Raw genomic sequence first — 20998 nt, forward strand, 5'->3', positions numbered from 1 at the left:
GAAATTATTCTTGCTCTTCAATAAAGTATAAAGTATGCAAACAAATATTTATTTATTCTCTCCAGTAATGGTATTCAATTTGCCTCAGCCAACGTCATTATAGCATTCACGTATATTGAGACATTTTGTTTTGCGACGTAACTTTTCACTGTTCCATATATTTATTATGAACTAATTAATAAGAAAAAAATTATAAGCAAAATAACACTTAACTGAAAACAGACAATTATACTGTTTTATATAAATATATTTAAACATTTGTTTTTAATATATTATAAATAGTTTGATTAATTTATTAATTGGTCATTAATGTCGAATCATTTTGCCATTTGTATATCAATAAAAACCATTTCTAATAAACATTGAGCTAGGTTATTTTATTGAAATTAGTAGACAGAAAGATAGGCTACGTTATAGTAAGTTATTTCCACTGCCCATAGATATTGACACTTTAAGAAATATTAACCGGGCTGTACATTGCCAATGCACCACCAGCCTGGGGTACTAAGGTATTATGTCACTGTAAGATTTTATGTCCCTAGTTACATTAGTTTTATTAGCATGATAATCCTCCCATCCCCCATTAGTGTCGTGGTGGCAGTTTTAAGTCCATTTTATAGTTTGCGTTGTAAGAGTAATAATGTATACATTGCTATGACTATTTAAGGTGTCTCAGTTGTTTGATAGCGAGATAGTGCAATATCGCTTGAAATTCTGGACGGTGTATATTCGACAATAATTAATCGAATTTCAAGAAGTTGTATGTGTATAATGTAGAGGAGATTCTCCACATATGTAGCTATCAATATGCTCTACGGGCATTGGACCGGGCGTATAGATTTTTGACTTATCATACACATCCCAATATATCGTACTTGGGAAATGCAAGAATAACGTGGAATATTTTACAGACATAGGATATCATTAATATGAATCTGAATTTTTATAAGCTATGAGTTTTATTTATTTTCTTTTTATTTGCTTAAAAGATTCAATACATTTATTTTCCATTAATTGATAACTTTTGAAGCACTTTGCAAAAAATATTGCCTAGAGTTGCATTCTTTCGCCGAATACTGTGCTCTATCTTATTATGTAAATCAGATTTATAAGATCTAAATACCAGTCAATTGTATTGAGCGAAAATCAACCATACCGCGGTTTTATTCTTTATACGCTATATATGTATAAAACATATTAAGCATATCTAACTTTATTAATGCAATATACTATGTATCGATGTCGATTGAAATATAAATGTAAAAAAACACTCATGTTACCTAGCATTACTAGAACGGGTAAAGTGTACTAATGCAAAACGTATTTTTTCTTTTAATTTATTTTGAGCTCGACGCATAGAATTTGAGATATATTTTAATTCCAGTAACCCGTAAAAGTGTTTTTATCCCTTTATATTTTATATCGAAAAACGACATGTTTGTTCAATTCGCCCTTACCCGATCTTCTAATATTTAAACAGTTTCAATCGGTCGGGGAATCGTTATCATGTTGTCATGTTTATTGAAAACTGCTGTTTACTCTGATGTTTGGTATTAATTAATCAGTAAATCCCTTAATGCTAAACCACCTAGCTCATTGTTGATGTGGATATTTCTAGAAGATAATCAAATCAAAATCCCAGCATGCGTTTCGTAATCAATGTTTGATTGTAGGGACTGTTTAATATACATCGTCGACATCTGTGCATTATAATTAAATTGATGTAACAGAAAGAAATAAACGTAATCTTAAAAAAAACATATAAACAAACCGTTATATGCTATGAAGATAATAATTAAGTAAATGTAATGTTATCAGCATTAACCTTGTGTAAATATTCAGAATAATGCATTAATGCTATCGATTGGATGAAACTAACTTAAAATGCAGTTACTTATGAAAGTAACTTAAAAATAACAAGATTTCAAAACTGTTCATCACAAAGAAGATGAAAGAAAAATAAACATTTTTTATGATATAGTCTTGAGTTGGTTCAAAGTAACTACAGATTTAAGTGTAAATTTATTAACTGCATGTCAAACTTGCCTTAGATAAATTGAAGTAGCTCACTTGAAAGAAATGACGTTATTTCTTTACCTGTCACTTGCAACAGGCTTAGTGAACTATGCTTCATCGTTCATCCTAAATCGAACGATATAATTCAAGAATAACAGATATATTTTATTTAGAAATACTATATAGTGCAAGGAATTACTTACAATTACGATTTATTTATAATTATTTTTACCAAAGATGTATTGAAATGACTCATTACAATGTGTGTATGTATGTTATATAAAATTCCTTAAATTATTTATCATGTTTCAATGCAGTTTCCAATTGCGAGAACAAACTTAACTGCTTATCCAGTCTTCCAAATTATTGACATCTTCCAAATGGGACTTTGCTAACAAGAAACTATGTAATATTTCATCTTAGGAAGATGTATTTACTATGAGTGCTCTTGGCTTTGTTTACGTAAACTTTGGACAGCGAATTACATTTTGAGTACAAATTATTCTTTGTACTGTCCGTTATATAAGATACATGCATTCTTTTAAGCGCATCGAGTTGGTTCTGAATGAAATGAAGACAAACGTTTGGATGAAAAAACTTCTCTTTGGACTGTGGACGAATAACATTTAAGTTTAGCTCATGATTTTTTTTAATTTAATCTGTTTAAGCAAAATATATTAATAATATCCAGACTGACAGAAATTGTTCAAATTTTTTTGTTTTTTCAATATAATTGACTAATATCAGTGGCAGTGAGTACCTATTACGTAAATGAAGTCTATCATATATTTATTTGTGATTAAAGTAATAAACGAGTATTTATTAAGGACGTAGATATACAAGGACTCCTTTGGCCCGCTTCTCTTTTGTAGCAATTTTAACTTCTATGTAAATGTTTCAAATAAGTTGATTCTCATTAGTGTTATCGAAAAAACCTTCAGACAATCCATTATAAAAAAAAATCACGATAAAACTGTGCATTAAATTCAAAACAATTGTAATATTAATAATAATAATGCCCTCCAGATCAAAGCCAATTTTAAGACAGATTAGTCAACTGCGCAGGAGATATTATAGTGCACAAGTGTATGCGCAAACATAGGTGCACTCTTTATTTCCTCACTCTCATAATCCGATGGGACGGCAATCTGACACGACTGGAAATAGTTCAGGCGCAGGACCAACTTCTTTACGTCCTTTCCGAGGCACGGGAGTGTACATATTTCCAACTTCCAGACTCCGGGATGCTACTGAGAATTTTCTGACAGAAAAACCCAGTCACTTTTTTTGGCCCTACCTGGGAATTGTAACCAGGACCTCCGAGTTTGCGGCCTTACATCAAGCCACTAGACTAACGAGGCAGTCACTTTGTAATGCTACTACTATTATAAATGTGAAAGTTTGTATGTTATTCAATAGCTGGGCGAACTGGGGTGAAACTTGGACTAAATACATACCCTCTCCCACACCACACCCCCATTTCCACACTCAGCGAAAGCCGCTGAAGGTATAGAATATAGAAAAGAATAAATACAAAGTATGTTTAATCGTTGTCGATTTTAACAACTTTATCCAATTAGAGCATAAATATTGTATTAATAATAGTAAATAACAAATTCGAATATTTAAATAGTAAGTAAGCTATTGAGCTTCAAAGTTTCAGTTATAATGTTTCCACATTCTAATCAACTTAATACTCTGTGACTCGTATTTACAACCGGACCGGACGTATGATGAACGTCTTTGTCCGGAAAAAGCGACGCGTGTCGGAAGTGCAAACAGGGTATTATCGTCATTGACGTGCCTTTTGTACCATCAAGTCCGGCACACGTTCGAGTATCTTTTTGCTCATACGCATGTAAGCCAATTTGCGCAGTTAAGCACGTATAGGACGATTTATCGTTTGCTTGTGCAAATCAGCAAATCTGTTATGAAATTTCATACTCGACACCCGGCACGATATTATACTTTTTGTTTGCAATGCATTTCATTGGTATATACGTCGAGCTTAAACTTTTGCAAATATTAAGTACCTTTATATGGGTTTTAATTAAACTTTTGATTGCAATGCAAGAAATAAATTTCATATCAACAATAAAAACTTCAACTTATATAACATGTGCCGAATAATATGTTTTAAAACATTTATTTATTATTAAAAAAATAATACTCATACTTTATACCGGAACACAACAATACTAAGGATTACTGTTTAGCGGAATAAAATATAGGTTGGTCTAGACGGGCTTGCACAAAGCACTACCATCAAGTAAATCTATAGTACCAATTTTAAATCCAAATTGTTTACCAAGATAGAAAATAAATTACTAATTACATAAAATGGTATCAGCTGTGATTGTTTTCTAATTCATTATTTCATACGTGTAAATTCTGATTAATGAAAGCTTTATAAAATACATCATCACTTCATCACTCTATGACTAAAGTAAGTTTCGACTCTGTTACATCAGTCTGAATGAGTTTTATGGTGATCATAATCGTTCTAGGTTACTGTAAGCTTAAGTGAACTTAAAGCTTCTGAACTTGGACTTGATGTTTGTTATCGATGTGAACAAAACTTTTGGTTGTTAATCCTTATATATTGTCTATCATCCAATACGAATTGCGCTAAAACGTTTTCTTGCAGAATTTATCATGGTCGATAATGAAGTGAATCAAGTACAATAATTAGGATAATAGTCAAATTTATGAAAAAATACAAATGATTGGACAAACATACGAAGTCAATTTTTATATAAAACACCGTAACCTTCAAGTTGCAAGATTATTTGATTCCACCCAAGTTAATGATGAAGCTTAGTTTAATAACAGCGTTGTCATCGTTGTATATATCAATAAAAATATATACGATAAAAAATATGTGAAAATATTATACTTATCAATTTGGAGTTTTTAATATAATTTATAGATACGAAATTTGCTAAAGCAAATCCATATAGAAAATAATATGATAATGAAGAAACTTTTGTATTTATAGATAAAACTAATATCGAATATTGTATTAAATAATATTCGTGTTATGTTGATATTATATTAAAATGTTATATAAGCATTTAAGCTAATTGTTAGAAATTAATATTTCACTCGAATCATTTTCGTTGATATTATGAGCGGTCATGCTTTATGCAGCAGTTATATTTAATTATGATTAGCTTTTTCTATTATTTTGTTTTCTTATTTTGTAAATGTTTTTGATTATTACTGAACACTGTTTATTTTTATTTTTTTTATTAAGTAATACAATGAGAAAATATTTTAATATATTTGCATAGCTAAAAGCCGAGATGGCCCAGTGGTAAGAACGCGTGAATCTTAACCGATGAACGTGGGTTCAAACCCGGGCAAGCATCTCTGAATTTACATGTGCTTAATTTCTGTTTATAATTCATCTCGTGCTTTTCGGTGAAGGAAAACATCGTGAGGAAACCTGCAAGTGTCTAATTTCATTGAAATTCTGCCACATGTATATTCCACCAACCCGCACTGGAGCAGCGTGGTGGAATAAGCTCCAAAACCTTCTCCTCAAAAAGAAAAAAAGGGAGAGGAGGCCTTAGCCCAGCAGTGGGACATTTACAGGCTGTTACTGTTACTGTACTGCTTAGTTATGCTTCAGGTTACAACAACTCTATTTAATCTAATTTGGTTGTAATAAGGTTTTATGAATAACTGGAATCAGTTTAACAAATGACTTTTACATTCAGAATTGAATGAACAAACAAACTCAATAATTATTGTTGTTTACAAATTTTAGCTGCCAACAACATCTGCAAACAATTATTTCGCGTCTACGTTGTTTTGGTTTGAAATGAGAGTCATGTTTCTTAGCAATCATTATTAGTAAAGCTATTCTGTAAGAACAGACGCGAAACTCATCGCTGAGCGCAATCTTGAAAGTCAGAAGCGATATGTGACATTGCCTTTGATAATTATAATATTTGAAACATAATATAACGCTTTAAAATAGTGCAACACCTCTCAACTCTTTTCAACATATCATGACTCAATATCACGGTAGTTGAGCTTTAAGAGAGAGTTACATTAATTACTTACTGATCGCATATTATATACGTATATATAATGACAAGCGTTACAAAGATAATACATCCACATTATAATTACCAAACACGATCACAACACGCATTACATATTTCTTAAAATTAAATTTAATATATAAAAATAAATTTTATTTATTAAAGACTTACTGTTTGGTTATTTCCATACTGATATCACATCTGAGATGCAGGCACGTAAATTAGCAATTAGCGTTAACACGACCATGGTTATATTTATAATATTTTTACTGCATTCTAAAACGACATACATATTTTCATCGTTTCTTGAATTAAAAGGCAATCTTCTCTGCCTAGTGATCTAATAATATTCCAATCTTAACTTTGAATGACTGTTAAGAACAAAGCTAAAGTTGCTAAAAGTAGATGTAAAAATCTTGACTTTTCTTAATCAAGTTGTGAGTTTGAATCTGAACACTACTTGTACTAAGTACTAGGAAAGTACTAAGAAAAGCAAGGCTCAAGTGTAGAAGGAATATATATATATATATATTTATTTTATTTACATTTTATTTACATTTTATTGAATATCACTGGAAAAGAGTAAAGAAGATGCTGAGCACTAATTAATGTGCTGTACAAGACCGTCTTTTGTCCAATAAGACATTTCTTCCAGACAACCCGATCGATTGAGAGACTTTAGAAGAAGAGAAATAGATATCGGATAAGTGGTGCTGTAATGAACTGACATACAAATAATTTTATACACACAAATACTTACGCAGTACATATAAATAGACTAATAAATATTCCATAATATACAATACGTATAACTGTAATATATAAATAAACATATGTCACCAGTTTTGAGATAGTGATTTTTACAAATGTTTTCAATAACGATATCGGTTTGGATTTTATATGAATCGTTATAACATTCCACAGTTTTATTGCCTAAGCAGTGAAGGACTGATAATAAAGTTTAATTTTATGCAAGATTTTTAAGCATATTTTACAAGCAAGGGTTCTCAAGGTAGGGATCAAATATTATATAATACAGAAGAAAAAGAATACGTAATTTTCAGCGAGTGTTAGTATTTAGTAAAAAAAGCATTTCGACACTTATACGCTTTCGTTCTTTGCGTTATCATTACATTGTCTTTACTTATTTGAGATCGGTTCAGTGTTATTTTTCGGCTTTTCCTATTGACCCATTACAATAATCCTTCATTGTTTTTTTTATCGAGGACTTCTCAGTAGAGAAAGCTACCTTTCAAATCATGTAAAGTTAGTTCTGCGTCTGATCTCAGGTTGTTTAAATGGCTGTCCCATTCTGTTATTAGATTAAGGGGGTAGGGAGTGCACTTTGTGGCTTCGCACAGATTTGTGCACAATAGGATGATTGTCCACAGTAAGTGCATTCAAACCGATGTATATTTTCTTTTGAGGTTGTGCGTCAGTGGACTCAAGATATACGTATGTTTTTGTTGGTTTTGTAACAAGTGCGGTCATATAAGAACACCCGACTGTAGATATAGTTACACTTCTTTGAAGTCCACAGAGGGCAATCATGTCTAACACCTACGGGCAGATTTTACTTAGAGATTTGTAGACACCTAAAAGTGAAAAAGTTCACACAATTTTTTTTTTTTTTCATATGAATAGCTAATGAACCTTATTCCGGTAAGCACCTAACCATCTTAAGCTTCATCTATGGTATTCGAGATAGTACCAGGTACTGCCAAGTACAGCTATAATAAAGCAATATACGCTAAGCGTGTGATTACAAATATTATTTTGAGGAAAGGGCTAAGATGGCCCAGAGGTTAGCACCGAGATGGCCCATTGGATAGAGTGCGTGAATCTTAACGGATAATCGTGGATAAGCCCGGGCAAGCGCCACTGAATTTTTATGTACTTAATTTGTGTTTATAATTCATCTCGTGCTTGACCGTGAAGGCAAAGATCGTGAGGATACCTGCATATATCTTATTTCATATATTCAAATATATTCCACCAATCATCATTGGACCAGAGTGGTGGAAAAAGCTCAAAACCTTTTCCTCAAAAAAGGTAAGGAGGTCTAATACTAGCAGTGGGACACTCGCAGGCTGTTACTGTACTGACAATAGGGCCTGTGGGGAAAAAAAGGAAAGGGCATGAACACAATATAAATTAATCGATATTTTTGAAACCTTGTTGTCAGGTTAAATCAACTTAATCGAGAGAGTAATGACTCTGAGATACCGTAACATGATTTTTATATTATACATTTAACAAATAAATGTATTCTGAATTGTGACATAAATGTTTATTACAAACTCGATGAAGATAAACACATTACTTTCAAACGCCATTTATACGTACATTTCAACTACAATAATGCGATATAAATGTCATGTCATTTTAACTTTATTTGAATTCAATTATACTTTTACGTTGAAGTAAAATGCTTATATATAACAATAGATTATAATCATAATATTTAATGCTTAACTTTTTTTACAAATGGTTATCACAAAATTATTCGTCGTGTTTTTTCCCTTTTTTTAGATAATAAAACAATGTGCTTTACCTTACAAAAGAAAATCAACATCCCCTAATTTTTTGTTTGGCACTCACAATGAACCCGACGTTGGAAATCTAAATATTTCCCAAAACTGACAATTGAAATTGAAACACAATAATCGATAATAATATAAACTGACTACAAAAAAAAGGTTTTATATTCAAAATGAGTTTTTTTTCGATTTGAACAAAAAAGTGCATCTATCTATGTATATGTAATTTGTACATCTAAATGGATATATAAACGTTCATTAAAAAAAAAACATTTTGTTTTTTTTAAACTTGTTTTATATTCTTTCTTATCTACAAGCTATTCAAATTTTATCATATTATAAGTAGACAACTTGCATATACGTTTTAATGTAATATGTAGATTTAGTGATGTTCAAAGGATAACTATGATAAAAATACGAATTAAAACTATAAATTTAATAAACTTAGACGGCATCTTCGTTTTTTATATAAATAGCTAAGTGTTGGATTTCTCCTTCCATTTATGTTCCCGGAAAATTATAATTTAAAGGTATTCGTGAAGAGAAAGAATTGGATTCTTCTCGGAATTCGCGCTTGCGTGACCATTTTCCATTAAGTGGGTAATACGCTAGCCTTTCTGTTCTATAATATATATATAATAAAAGTCGACATGCGACGCTGATACGGTAATATGCGATATATATAAGTTGTGAAATAAGTAGGGGAAAAAATCTTATATTTTGTACGAAATTTCATAATCTAAAAAGATATTATACCAATAACTATAACTTTTCTAGCCTTTTTTTTCAACTGTCGAAATTAAATTTTAGTAAAATATAACTTTTCAAATTTAATTTTCACATGTTCACATTTTGATGACATCATATTGTGTTCATATGAGTAGTCTTACATATGTAAGTATGAGTGTGTGCAAGTTAGTGTATATGTGTGTCTTTTATGTTTTTCCTTATACATATATCTCGAAGACACGAAACCCAAAAATTTTATTGGACATACAATTTGCATAATTGTTGACTAGAAAACATAAATTGTAGCCAATAGAAATCTCTCATAATGAGGTAAAAGCACAATAAGTACGTGTCCCGCAATTTGACAAAATAATTTTCTAAAGAATTTTAACCCACCTATTACTCATACAGTTTTTCTCATTTATTTTTTCCTTGAACGACGAGCGCTTGAAGAATTATAAACATAATTATTGTAGCTTAGAGAAACGAATACATGCTTGTTCAGTTTTATCTTTACAAGCTTTGCTGAAAATTCGTGAGCTTATGATATTTCGTAAGCTTGATTGAAATTAAGAATTTATTATATAATTTTAAGCTGCTCAGGCCCAGCAATACGTTCTTGGTAACATGAAACGCTTAATTGAGGAGTTGACGTCACTGATCGTACATACCAGATAGATATTGTTTCTTATGATAAAAAGTCACTGATTATAACGTAATAATAATAATGTCTTCCGAAACGATTTCAGCCATGACAGCCGAGAGATTAGGTAACTGCGCAGGACATACTGTACACAAGTGTGTGCGCAAACACACCTAAACTCTGTATTACCTAACTATCATAATCTGATGGGATGGCAATCCGGCACGACCGGAAGAAGTTCAAATGCAGGACCCACGCCTTTACGTGCTCTTTGAGGCACGGGACTATACACACTTCCCACTTCTAGACCCCGGGCTGCGACTAAGAATTTTTGAGAGAAAATCTAAATAAATTTTTACTGGCCTGACCTGGGATTTGAACCCAGGACCTCAGGGTCGGGGCGGTTATATCTAGCCACTAGACCAACGAGGCAACTTCAACTTGTATTGATACATGACTTGGCAATGAGGCGTGTGTATTCTTATGAAGTTAGAAGAATAGCTTCTAAAGACATGTAATTTTAATTTCAAATGCTCTCAAGGAGATAAGAAACATTAAAGGTCATCGATAGAGAATATTTCACGTCAACTTATCAAATATTCTGTCATAATACCTTTGTTTTTTTATGGCATTACGAATTTTGTTATTATCTACTAATTTATTTATTTAATTATTAATTTTGCATCAAATCAATATTTTATTTTTCCTAATAAGCTCTTGTGAGTACTTTTAACTCATTTTACAAGCTACTACCGGTTCTAAGCATACCCGATGAAATTAGACACATGCAGATTTCCTCACGATATTTTTCTTCACCGTCAACCACGAGATGAATTATAAACACAAATCAAGCACATGAAAATTCAGTGGTGCTTGCTTGATCGTGGGTTCAAGCCCGGGCAATCAACGAGTACTAACTCATTTTTTATCACATAATTTTAATAATTTATTTATTAAGTTAAATAAGGCGTTTATTTATCAAAGTTTTCTTAACATGTTTTTTGTATTTATTAATTGGCAAAACTAATAACTAAAAGACTTTTCCTATACATTTAATAAAATTGTAACTGATCGTTGTCTGTACATGGAAGATATTTGAGTAAAACTATTCTCCCATAAGGAGCTAGTCTCCCATAAGAAAGGAATCATGACCAAATCTATGAAATCAAGTATTCCATTTTGAGTTTTTTGAGTCAATGGCACTTTTCAATGGCACCGCTTCGGAATGTAAATAATACTGAGAACAACCGGCAAGAAAATCAGCAGTTCTTCTTTGTAAAATTTTAATTACAGAGACAATGAAACACAAATAAATTTATGCATTACATGAAATCTGAAAATACTAACCCCAAGCTTTTTAAATTTGTGTTAAGTAATATAAGGTATAATTATCACCGTTTATCAGTTTTTTTGACAAAAGTATTATTTTTTTGTTAAATAACTGAAGAATCTTATTATAGAGATGAATACTTTTAATGATGTACCCCAGGAATGATTTATTGAATTGGCAAAATCGGAAACAAGATGTTGTATATTTAAACGTATAGTATAATTTTGATACGAAACTTAATCCGAATAATCTGACCAAATAATATCATCATATGATTGTAAATATATAACGTACTTTATTTATTCCATGAATTTAAATTAGATTGTGGTTGAACGTTAAAGCTAGGTGAAACGATGGTGCTAATACAACCATTTTACAGGAAGCGGTCAAGCGACGGAGGTCGATGTGCGAATATCAGCGCCCAGCTGGGTTGCACGTGGTGGTTCTGCAACGCTTCGATGCCTCCATCAAGTGCCACCGCAGCTGCTTTATAAGGTGGAATTTCTGAGGTCCGGTGCAAAGCTACTCCAGTATGTCAGGGAGAGAAAACCACCGTACACGAATTATACATTCCCTGGTGGGAAACTGAATGTGAGTATTGTAATTATTTTAATGAGTTTTGTAGTTGTTTTTCTCTATTTGTATATTAATGTGTTTGTATGTGTTGTACACGACAATAGTAATTATGCCGCGATATACAAATAAGTAGTACTTATTATTTACTCTCATTTTGCATACTCTCAAATCTAAATAACAACAAAAAAATTACACTTTCATATTGTATATCTAATAGTACAAACCACTATAGATTATAGATCTTAAGTAACAACTACCGTGAAAAATATCGCGTACAAAACTGTGTAGGTATTAGATATAATAACGATGATGACAAAATATGAAATTTCACTGGTGGTAGAGCTTTGTGCAAGATCGTCTGGGTAGGTACCATCCCCTCATCAGATATTCTACCACAAAACTTCAGTACTTGTACTTTAACATCTCAGTTCCTAAGGTTAGAGGCACATTGGCGAGGTAAGGAATGGTTATTATTTCTTACCTCTTCAATGGGCGTTGGCTACCACTTACCATCAGGTGGCCCATTTGCACGTCCGCCTGTCTATGACATAAAAAAAAGAAATATGATAGCATTAAATTTGCTAAAAACTCAAACTAAACTACCTTCGAGCTTGTCGTATATTGTCTGTACTGGTTCTACCAACATTTTACATATCACCGTTAAAAGCTTTTAGTGGAAAATACGCTTATTATACAAGCTACAGGTTTACTTTTAATTAATGCCTTTTACTACAAATGCAACGTAACCACAACACAATGATCATACCGCCAGCCGTATAGTTCACAATGTTTATTTGAAATATGTAAACTTTAGGAATGTATTTAACATTGTTTGGCTGCAGTAAAATATCAGGAGTTTTGTATGAGATAAAATATTAACATTTTATAAATTGTTGTTTTAAAATGAATAATATATTGTTAATGTTTAAAGTCGTGTGATTCAACAAACGTGAATATATTTGAAGCGTGGACCACATCATCTAACTAATATTGAGAGGAAGGAAGTTTTTGCTAGACGCATCCATCAATCAATATGAGACGAGTTGTACTTGTGGGTTGAACGCGTGAATCTTAACTGAAGATTGTGGGTTCGAACAACACTGCTGATTCATCAGCTAGATGTGTGTAACCAATGGATAAATAAGATCCATACATTTACCACAAAAGGAGATGAGACTTTAATCCAGCAGTGGGATATTCACAGGCTGTAACTTTTAGTTTAACATCCATTGATATAGCATGTCAGCGCATAAGGTGGCAGACGACAGACTATTTGCAGTTAAGTCTTTAAAACCTTTATACTTACAGTTTACTGCGCGAAAATGTTGGCAAAAACCTGCCACCTGTCTGCCTGCCTGGGTAAACGAATGATAATGAAAAAATGAATCAAAATATAATTTTGTTATTGAAAAAGTAAAGCTCTATAAGCACTTTTGAATCGTCATGTGGATTCCATTGAGAAAAACGTGCAAGAAACTTGTTGAAAGTTTGTTGGTTCTTTTTGTTGAAATGAATCCTATAAGAAATAAATGTATTTGTCAATGATATAATAATATTATTTATAATAATATTATTAATTAATATAAATGGCCAACACATTACACATCTGCGATTTGCCGACGATATTGTCATCATGGCGGAGACTCTGCAGGATTTGGAAGAGATGCTAAACAGCCTGAGCGATTCTTCAAGACAAGTAGGTCTCGGGATGAACATTGAAAAGACCAAAATTATGGCAAACCGTCATGTATCCCCGAGACCAGTGGTCGTAAATGGCTCTTCACTTGAAGTTGTGCAGGAATATATCTACCTGGGCCAAACTATACAACTTGGCCGGCACAACTTTGAGAAGGAGGCTAAAAGAAGAATACGTTTGGGCTGGGCGGCAATCGGGAGGTTACGTCATATTTTTGAATCGTCGATCCCACAGTCGCTTAAGACCAGGGTCTTCAATCAGTGCGTCCTACCTGTAATAACTTACGGTGCCGAAACGTGGACACTTACCGTAGGACTGGTCCACCAATTTAGGGTCGCTCAGCGAGCAATGGAACGCGCGATGCTTGGGGTTTCTCTGGCAGATAGAATCCGAAATGAGGACATTCGCCAGAGAACTAAAGTCACCGACATCGCGCTTAGAATTAGCTCGCTGAAGTGGAAGTGGGCTGGTCATGTCTCCAGGCGCATTGATGGCCGATGGAGCCGACACGTGTTGGAGTGGAGACCACGCTTAGGCAAACGTAGTGTAGGACGCCCTGTGACAAAATGGGCCGACGATTTAAAAAAGGTGGCAGGTTTGGGATGGATGCGGACTGCCCAAGATCGGGATAGTTGGCGTTCTATGGGGGAGGCTTTCGTCCAGCAGTGGACGGCAAAAGGCTGAAAAAAATAAATAAATAAATAATAATAATAATAATATGAAAATCAACGAATACGAACTCCACAAATTACTATCATCAAATTATTGTATTGTGTAATAAAGCCTTAACAATTTTAATTCATTGCCTGGCAACATTTAAGTTAATTAATATCAACACATTAAGGATATTTTTATAAAACAACGCTTTAAAATTAAAAATTGACAAAAAAACTTCGACTAATTAAATTAAAATTCATTTCGAAATACAGTGAATAAAATCAGTAATAAAAACAGTTTCAACCTTATAAGTGAGGCGTATAAAAGCTTCGTTTTTTAACTTACTTAACTTCAACATGATAAATTCAAATGTGAATTTTTTACACTTTCATTCATATGCAACTTCAACTGAGCTTTTATATAATAATGAAGTACTTAGAACAGGTACCTTTCTTTTAAATAATTTTTTTTGTGAAACAATTAACTATCTAGGTATAATTGGAGTACTATAATTATTAATGATTTTATGAGAGGGATTTACTTTCAAAGTTTATTTTGAGTTAACTAAATATTGTTTTTAAGGAAATACATTTAATCGTTTTAAACTTCAACCGCAATCTTACTTTCTTATTATTACGCCTGATTTCGAGACACATGTTACCACATATGGCAACACCTGTCGAGACCATTAGCTGACTTGGAGCTCCGCGCTCTCTCCGTTGACTGCACGAGCTCTCGTCTACCTTCATTACACTTTAATTGTCTTTATTTCTCCTACAATGCTGCGAAAACGCTACACGAACAAAATTGGATTGCGCGAACCTTGTTCAAAGGCACTTTAATTTTACGAAATTTATATAACACGAGATTACACATTGTTGACAACTAAAATTCATTGTCTCGATTAACTATTTTATTATTTTAAATTTCAATCGCTTCAGAAACTAGGCTGTCATTTTTGTCCGTCATGAAATCTTTTTGGTCAGGAACTTATTCCATTCTCTTCAAATAGTCTAAAATCTGTGCCAGGCGGTCAGGATTGAAAGGATTGATCTTGAGATATTAACATCGCTATGGCCTCGTATATTTCGCTGAGTCCTTGAGCGTTAAAGGTTTTATTGGACATGTTTAAATGGAAAAGTAAACCAATAAATTTAAATAAATTGGTATTAAAATTAATAACATAATCTTCTTTCGTTTGGAGAATATTCATTAAAAGCTCTGAAGGCATGGAAAATATGCCATGGATACAAATTGTACATGTCAAAATTGTAATATTTTACAAAATAATATGTAATAAAAAATTTGTAAAAGTCCCACGGAACCATGCGGTACTCCAGTGCAGGTATTGAGGATACATTAGCAGATTATAATTTGACTCATGCGGGCTTCCTTTTTTTACGGCTTACGTCACAAAATAGTAGAAACAAATGAAAAGGTGTAAGACTTAATAGATAGGTTGATGTGAATCTTAACCTTGCGGGTTCAAATCCCGGAAAGTTTGACCGAATTTTCATATGCTTAAATTATGTTAATTATTTATCTGTGGCTGTGAAGATAAAATCGTAAAAATGCAGGTATTTGATAAAACTTTGACACATGCGTGACTACCAACTCTCATTAAGGCACAGCAATATATTAAGCGTCAGACCTTCATGTTTTTTTTTGCGACCATTCACTACAAAATTGTATCATTGGACATCAAATATCACAAATACTAAGGAATTGTCTTGAATAAAAATATTTACTTCGTTGATTTATTAAACTGAGAGCTATGACATATACTTGAGCATTTTCAGATGTCTCTGGTGACTGAGAATTCTATTACACTTGATAATCTGGACCCGACCGCCTCCGGGCTCTACTGGTGTGAGGTGTCTCTGGAGACACCCATATTCACGGCCGCCTCTCCGCCTCACCAGCTTACCGTCGTGTGTAAGTAAAATAGTCTATTTGCTAGCCTTATTTTTACATTTCTTTTTTTAGTTCTAAAGTTAAATCTATATAAATAAATGATACGTTATTTTGTAAAGCCTAACTGAAAAATCTACTAAAATTTAATACATAAATATATAAAAACTTATACGATAAAAGATGCAGCGCGTTTCGGAGAAGATTTTGGTATATAATATTATTGTACTAGCTGCGCTTCGCAGTTCTACAAGCTTTAAATTCAAACTATTGACGTCACAAGAATGAATATCATCTTCTTGTAGACTATAACACGATACATATAACCACTTTTTTTCAATTGTCTTCGTATACAAGTATGTTAAAAGTTTTTTTTTAATCATTTATAGTAAAAATAGAATAAGATATAATATATATATAGTATGTATGTAATATAATATATTAAGAATAGAAAGTTCAAGGTATTGTATTTCTGTTCGACAACAATAAGAGATACATAAAAATAGTAGTTACGCAAAATAGAAGCACAATTAAATATCAATAAATACATGTCGGGAGTTTTGGAGACTCGTTATCTGAAAGGTCAGACATGATGAAGATAAAAAATAACAGTCTTGGCACTTGATATAGTTGTCAGTTTAATCGACAAAGTACATGCAGCTATGAACTGCTTGGCGTTTCTGATAGATAGGGTCATAGTACTGGCGCCGCGACATACATATTATACAATACAAATTATACACATAATTAGTTGTAATAATTGCTGTTCTCACTAAAAATAAGCTAGTCGATTGCGCGTTACATATTATATAGCACAAAAGTGTGTACGCAAACGCTCAGTGCACTCTATTGGAACACACTAATATATCATACTCATCCGATATGACGAGATAATTTAAATTAATTTGGCAATACAATTACTCGAGTTACGTAATTTTTATAATATGTTAATTTTATTGAAAATGCTAATCGATGTTGTTAATCATATCTGTTAACATATGTAAGTACATAATAATCCAATGAGTAATGTAACGAGTGGTAAGGATAGAAAAACTTACGTACTTTGTGGTATATGTATATCTATACATATATATATATATAGATATACATATACATATACCATATATATATATATATATAGAAATGATAAAATGAAGATAAACCCTTCTCTGCTAGTCAACTTTCATGCTGAACATAATTTTTACAGTGTTAGCAGAAGTTTAAAATTAACAAACTACGATAGATCTAGATACTATTATATAGAAACATAAAAATATAGTGAATATTACTAAGGCGTATATGCAGCCGATGTATTGAGTTCTGATTTGCAGTATCATCTCTTATTACTCAGAAATTCATTTTCCATTATTTTATTAACAAATGGTTTTTACAATTACATAGTATAATGTCTCCTAATTTAACAGACTCGCAAAAACACCCACCTATAATAACATTCGGAAAGCCTGATGTGGTAGTGGGCGGGTTGCTACGTGCTAACTGTACGAGTGCACCCGCTGCGCCTGCGCCGCGTCTCACTTGGTATATTGATAATGAAAAGGTAAAAACTATTTATACATATATAAAAAAGTATTACGAATTTCGTTTTTTTTTTAAATGTCTAAATATAACTTTAGGTGTTATAAAGTACTTTTATGGAGACGTAGCTACGGCGTAGATATACTATGATAATTTTATTTTTGAGATGTCATTAGAATAAAATAGTGAAAACTATTATACTTTGCGCATATCTCAATAAACGTGACAGAAGTGAAACGTTTTTTCATCAGAAAAATTTCGCTCTCGCAATCATTTCATTTCGACCATGACATTTTAGAAGTGCAAACCTTACCTCAGGAAAATTGACGAAATTAAAGCGTTTTTCAGTTTAATTTCATAAAAAGTTTTATATAACAATTGTTTTCAAACATTTGACAAAATTATGTCCCCCCATATTTCCTTCTTGTTTTGTATAATGCAAATAAATTTTCAGGTGCCCGACGAATCCATTAGATATTTCTCCTACCGTGTGTCAAGTTCAACGAGGAACAAAGGCGGAAGCGGTTACCGTCACCGGAAATACCAGCATAGATATATTGCCCCTGAATTCAACTACACTGGCAAGTACTGGGCTTTAGTGAGCGAAAGTACAACACAATCGCCGGCTAATTTAACCAAGCAAAGTAAATGCGCTTTGAAGGATGGGCCGAGTGATGACGTCGCTAAGGTTTGTTTATGAGATAGTACAATGTTCTATTTTCAACTATTTATAAAAAAAATCGGTATATTATTTTTTTTAATATTTCTGTTTAAATTATATTTAGTTTTAAAAGAGTCTTCAAGAATAACCTTCATAAATATAAATTTACTTTCAAGTCATGGAATTGTATAATAACAAATTATTGGCTATAGTATAGTATGTATAATTTAATCTGACCAATACTAAATAATTAAGTAATCAGCCGCCCTGACAATCAATATAGCTTTAATTCGGAAATATATGCTTAGAGAGAGATAAAGATTTAAAGTCTATTTGACGTAATATTTCTTGAACAAATATTAATATAATAAACACGAATTCAGTTAAAGTTAAAATATAGATAAGTATCTATATTAATATAATTAAAATGAAAAGTTTGTTTGTTCATTCAGGATATACCATTTAATGAGAAAGGTGTACCTCCAAATTTTAACATAGCTAAAACTGCGCGAAACATCTTGCTTATAAATTTTTTTCATCAGATTCGAAAAAAACCTCGTGATCCAACTCCACCCCCTATATCTCTATGGGTGTCGATAGCTGAATTACGAACACCAGCTCACGGAAGACTTCAACTTACATGTACCGCTACAATACCTGATGAAGTTGGCCCTGGAGAACGATATGCAGATATCAAGAAACAAACTGTTACAGGTAAAATAAAAATAATTGTCACTTGATCAAGAAAGGCTCTGGCTTTGATTTAGATTTTTCTACACAGTTTGGCTAAGGCCAGTCAGAAAGTCTAGTTCTAGTTATATTTTCAGATTTAATAAGACGCGTTAAATTAAAAAAAAAATATTATAAAGTGAAAATTAGGGACTAAAATAAATATTGAATAAACACGAGAAGTAAAGAAAAAGGGAGAAAGAAAGATTTGTTAAAATTAAAACTCTTGTTTTATGCAATATTTCAATTAATGACTAACTATAATAAATAAAAATAGTTCTAGATGTTGCTAACTACAATACTTAAAATATAGTAAACATCTTGCTCAAATATTGTAAAATTTAGAAAAGTACTTTAAACAGGTTTTGCAAATAAATTAAACATACAAAGGACTTAATAGAATAATTATTTGTACTTCAACTTTATCTCAACAGAATTGATTAAAAAAAAAGAGTCTATTTAATTAAATTTGGTATTATTTGTTTTTAATTTAAATTAATTCAATCTATTTTAGCCAAAACTGCTATAGCGCTAAAATTTTATTAGTTGAAAACTTTCCACATCCATTAATTCTATTACCGGTAACATATACTAAAACTTTTAGAAATGAAAGTTTATTTCGATACGAATAGATGGGTTGAATGCCTAATATTTTATTTCAGTGGCCGTGAACGAACTCAGTTTGAAGAAACCGCGAACCGAGACATCATATGCCAACGCGACATCAACACGTCTTCAAAATTTCCACCCCTTTTTACTGATTGGTTACGGCTTCCTAATAAATGAGCTTCGACAACCTTTATATTAAAAAAAATTAAAAATCCATGCAATACATAGCTTCATATAGATTTAATATTTGCGATTCGTTTTTTCACTAGTATGATATCAGCTCGGTATAAACGTCTTAAAATATGTACCAGCTATAAAATAAAATGATACTAAAAAGTTAATAGGCGCTATATATTAAATGGATGTCTATATACCTACCTGCATTGATCAAAATCGCTTAAACTAATGTAGACGTAGTAAATATTAAAACGTATTAGTGATCTCGTAATATTTTTGCCCTAATTTTATTATTATTAATGGGTAATCAAATTATTTTTATAAAACCAAATTATTTTTCTAGTGTAGATATTAAATCTTTTGAAAGTCTATATGTAATGTTACTAGTTCAATTATAGATCAATTTATATGCTTTCTCTTTGAAATATATTTTTAATCTGTGTTAATAATATAAAGACGAATATAAAAATTAAACAAAAAAAATTATTTGTGTTCGTATTTAAGCGTTATTATATTATAAAATTTAATATTTGTTTTTATATGACATTATTCAAAGATGTGTGCTTGTAATTTCTCATTAATTAAGAGCTTTCTCTAAGTCAATTAATCTCTCCTTACACAGCTTCTTTAACAGGGTTCGTAAAAGTAAAAATTTAATTTCTTAAATCGATTACCTAACACAATATTTCAAATTTAATAATTTTAAATATATATATAGTCAAATGTTAATTAAGTCATTGAAATTGTATGCACTTATTTCATTTAAATATTTGATTTATAATTGTTATAATTACTTAAAACTTTATCTTTTATATAATTTTGTTTTTTATAAAAATTACATACGTACTTAGCTCGGCATTTTTATATTAAATTTACTCTTTGACTATAATATTATATCTGTACATATTTCTAGAAAAAAACTACATTTATATTATTATATATTCATTTATAAAATAGTGTATTCACTCCTTTTGTCTATCGAATACATTAAAATTGATAACATTATGCAGCTGTCGTGAATGATTTAGGCAAGCAATCATTTGTTTGTTTTGATTATTATATATTTGTCTAGATAGAGTGACAGAGTGTGTGTGTATTTGTTTTTCTATAATACAATGAACTAAACTCGACCATGT

General features: G+C 31.5%; 1 protein-coding gene across 3 annotated transcripts in view; it reads left to right on the forward strand.

The window, feature by feature from the left end:
- LOC126771141 (uncharacterized) overlaps positions 1 to 20173 on the forward strand; it is a 52146-nt gene extending 31973 nt beyond the window's left edge. For all 3 annotated transcript variants that reach the window (XM_050490888.1, XM_050490890.1, XM_050490889.1), the window contains 6 exons: positions 11690 to 11901; positions 16039 to 16174; positions 17575 to 17708; positions 18141 to 18374; positions 18890 to 19061; positions 19739 to 20173. In XM_050490888.1, coding sequence (XP_050346845.1) covers positions 11690 to 11901; positions 16039 to 16174; positions 17575 to 17708; positions 18141 to 18374; positions 18890 to 19061; positions 19739 to 19884 — 1034 coding nt within the window. In that variant the 3' untranslated portion in view covers positions 19885 to 20173. The remainder of the gene's footprint in view (positions 1 to 11689; positions 11902 to 16038; positions 16175 to 17574; positions 17709 to 18140; positions 18375 to 18889; positions 19062 to 19738) is intronic.
- Positions 20174 to 20998: the final 825 nt, after the last annotated feature.

Source organism: Nymphalis io, chromosome 10 (genome assembly GCF_905147045.1).
Source record: "Nymphalis io chromosome 10, ilAglIoxx1.1, whole genome shotgun sequence".
NCBI classification, from domain to species: Eukaryota; Metazoa; Arthropoda; class Insecta; order Lepidoptera; family Nymphalidae; genus Nymphalis; species Nymphalis io.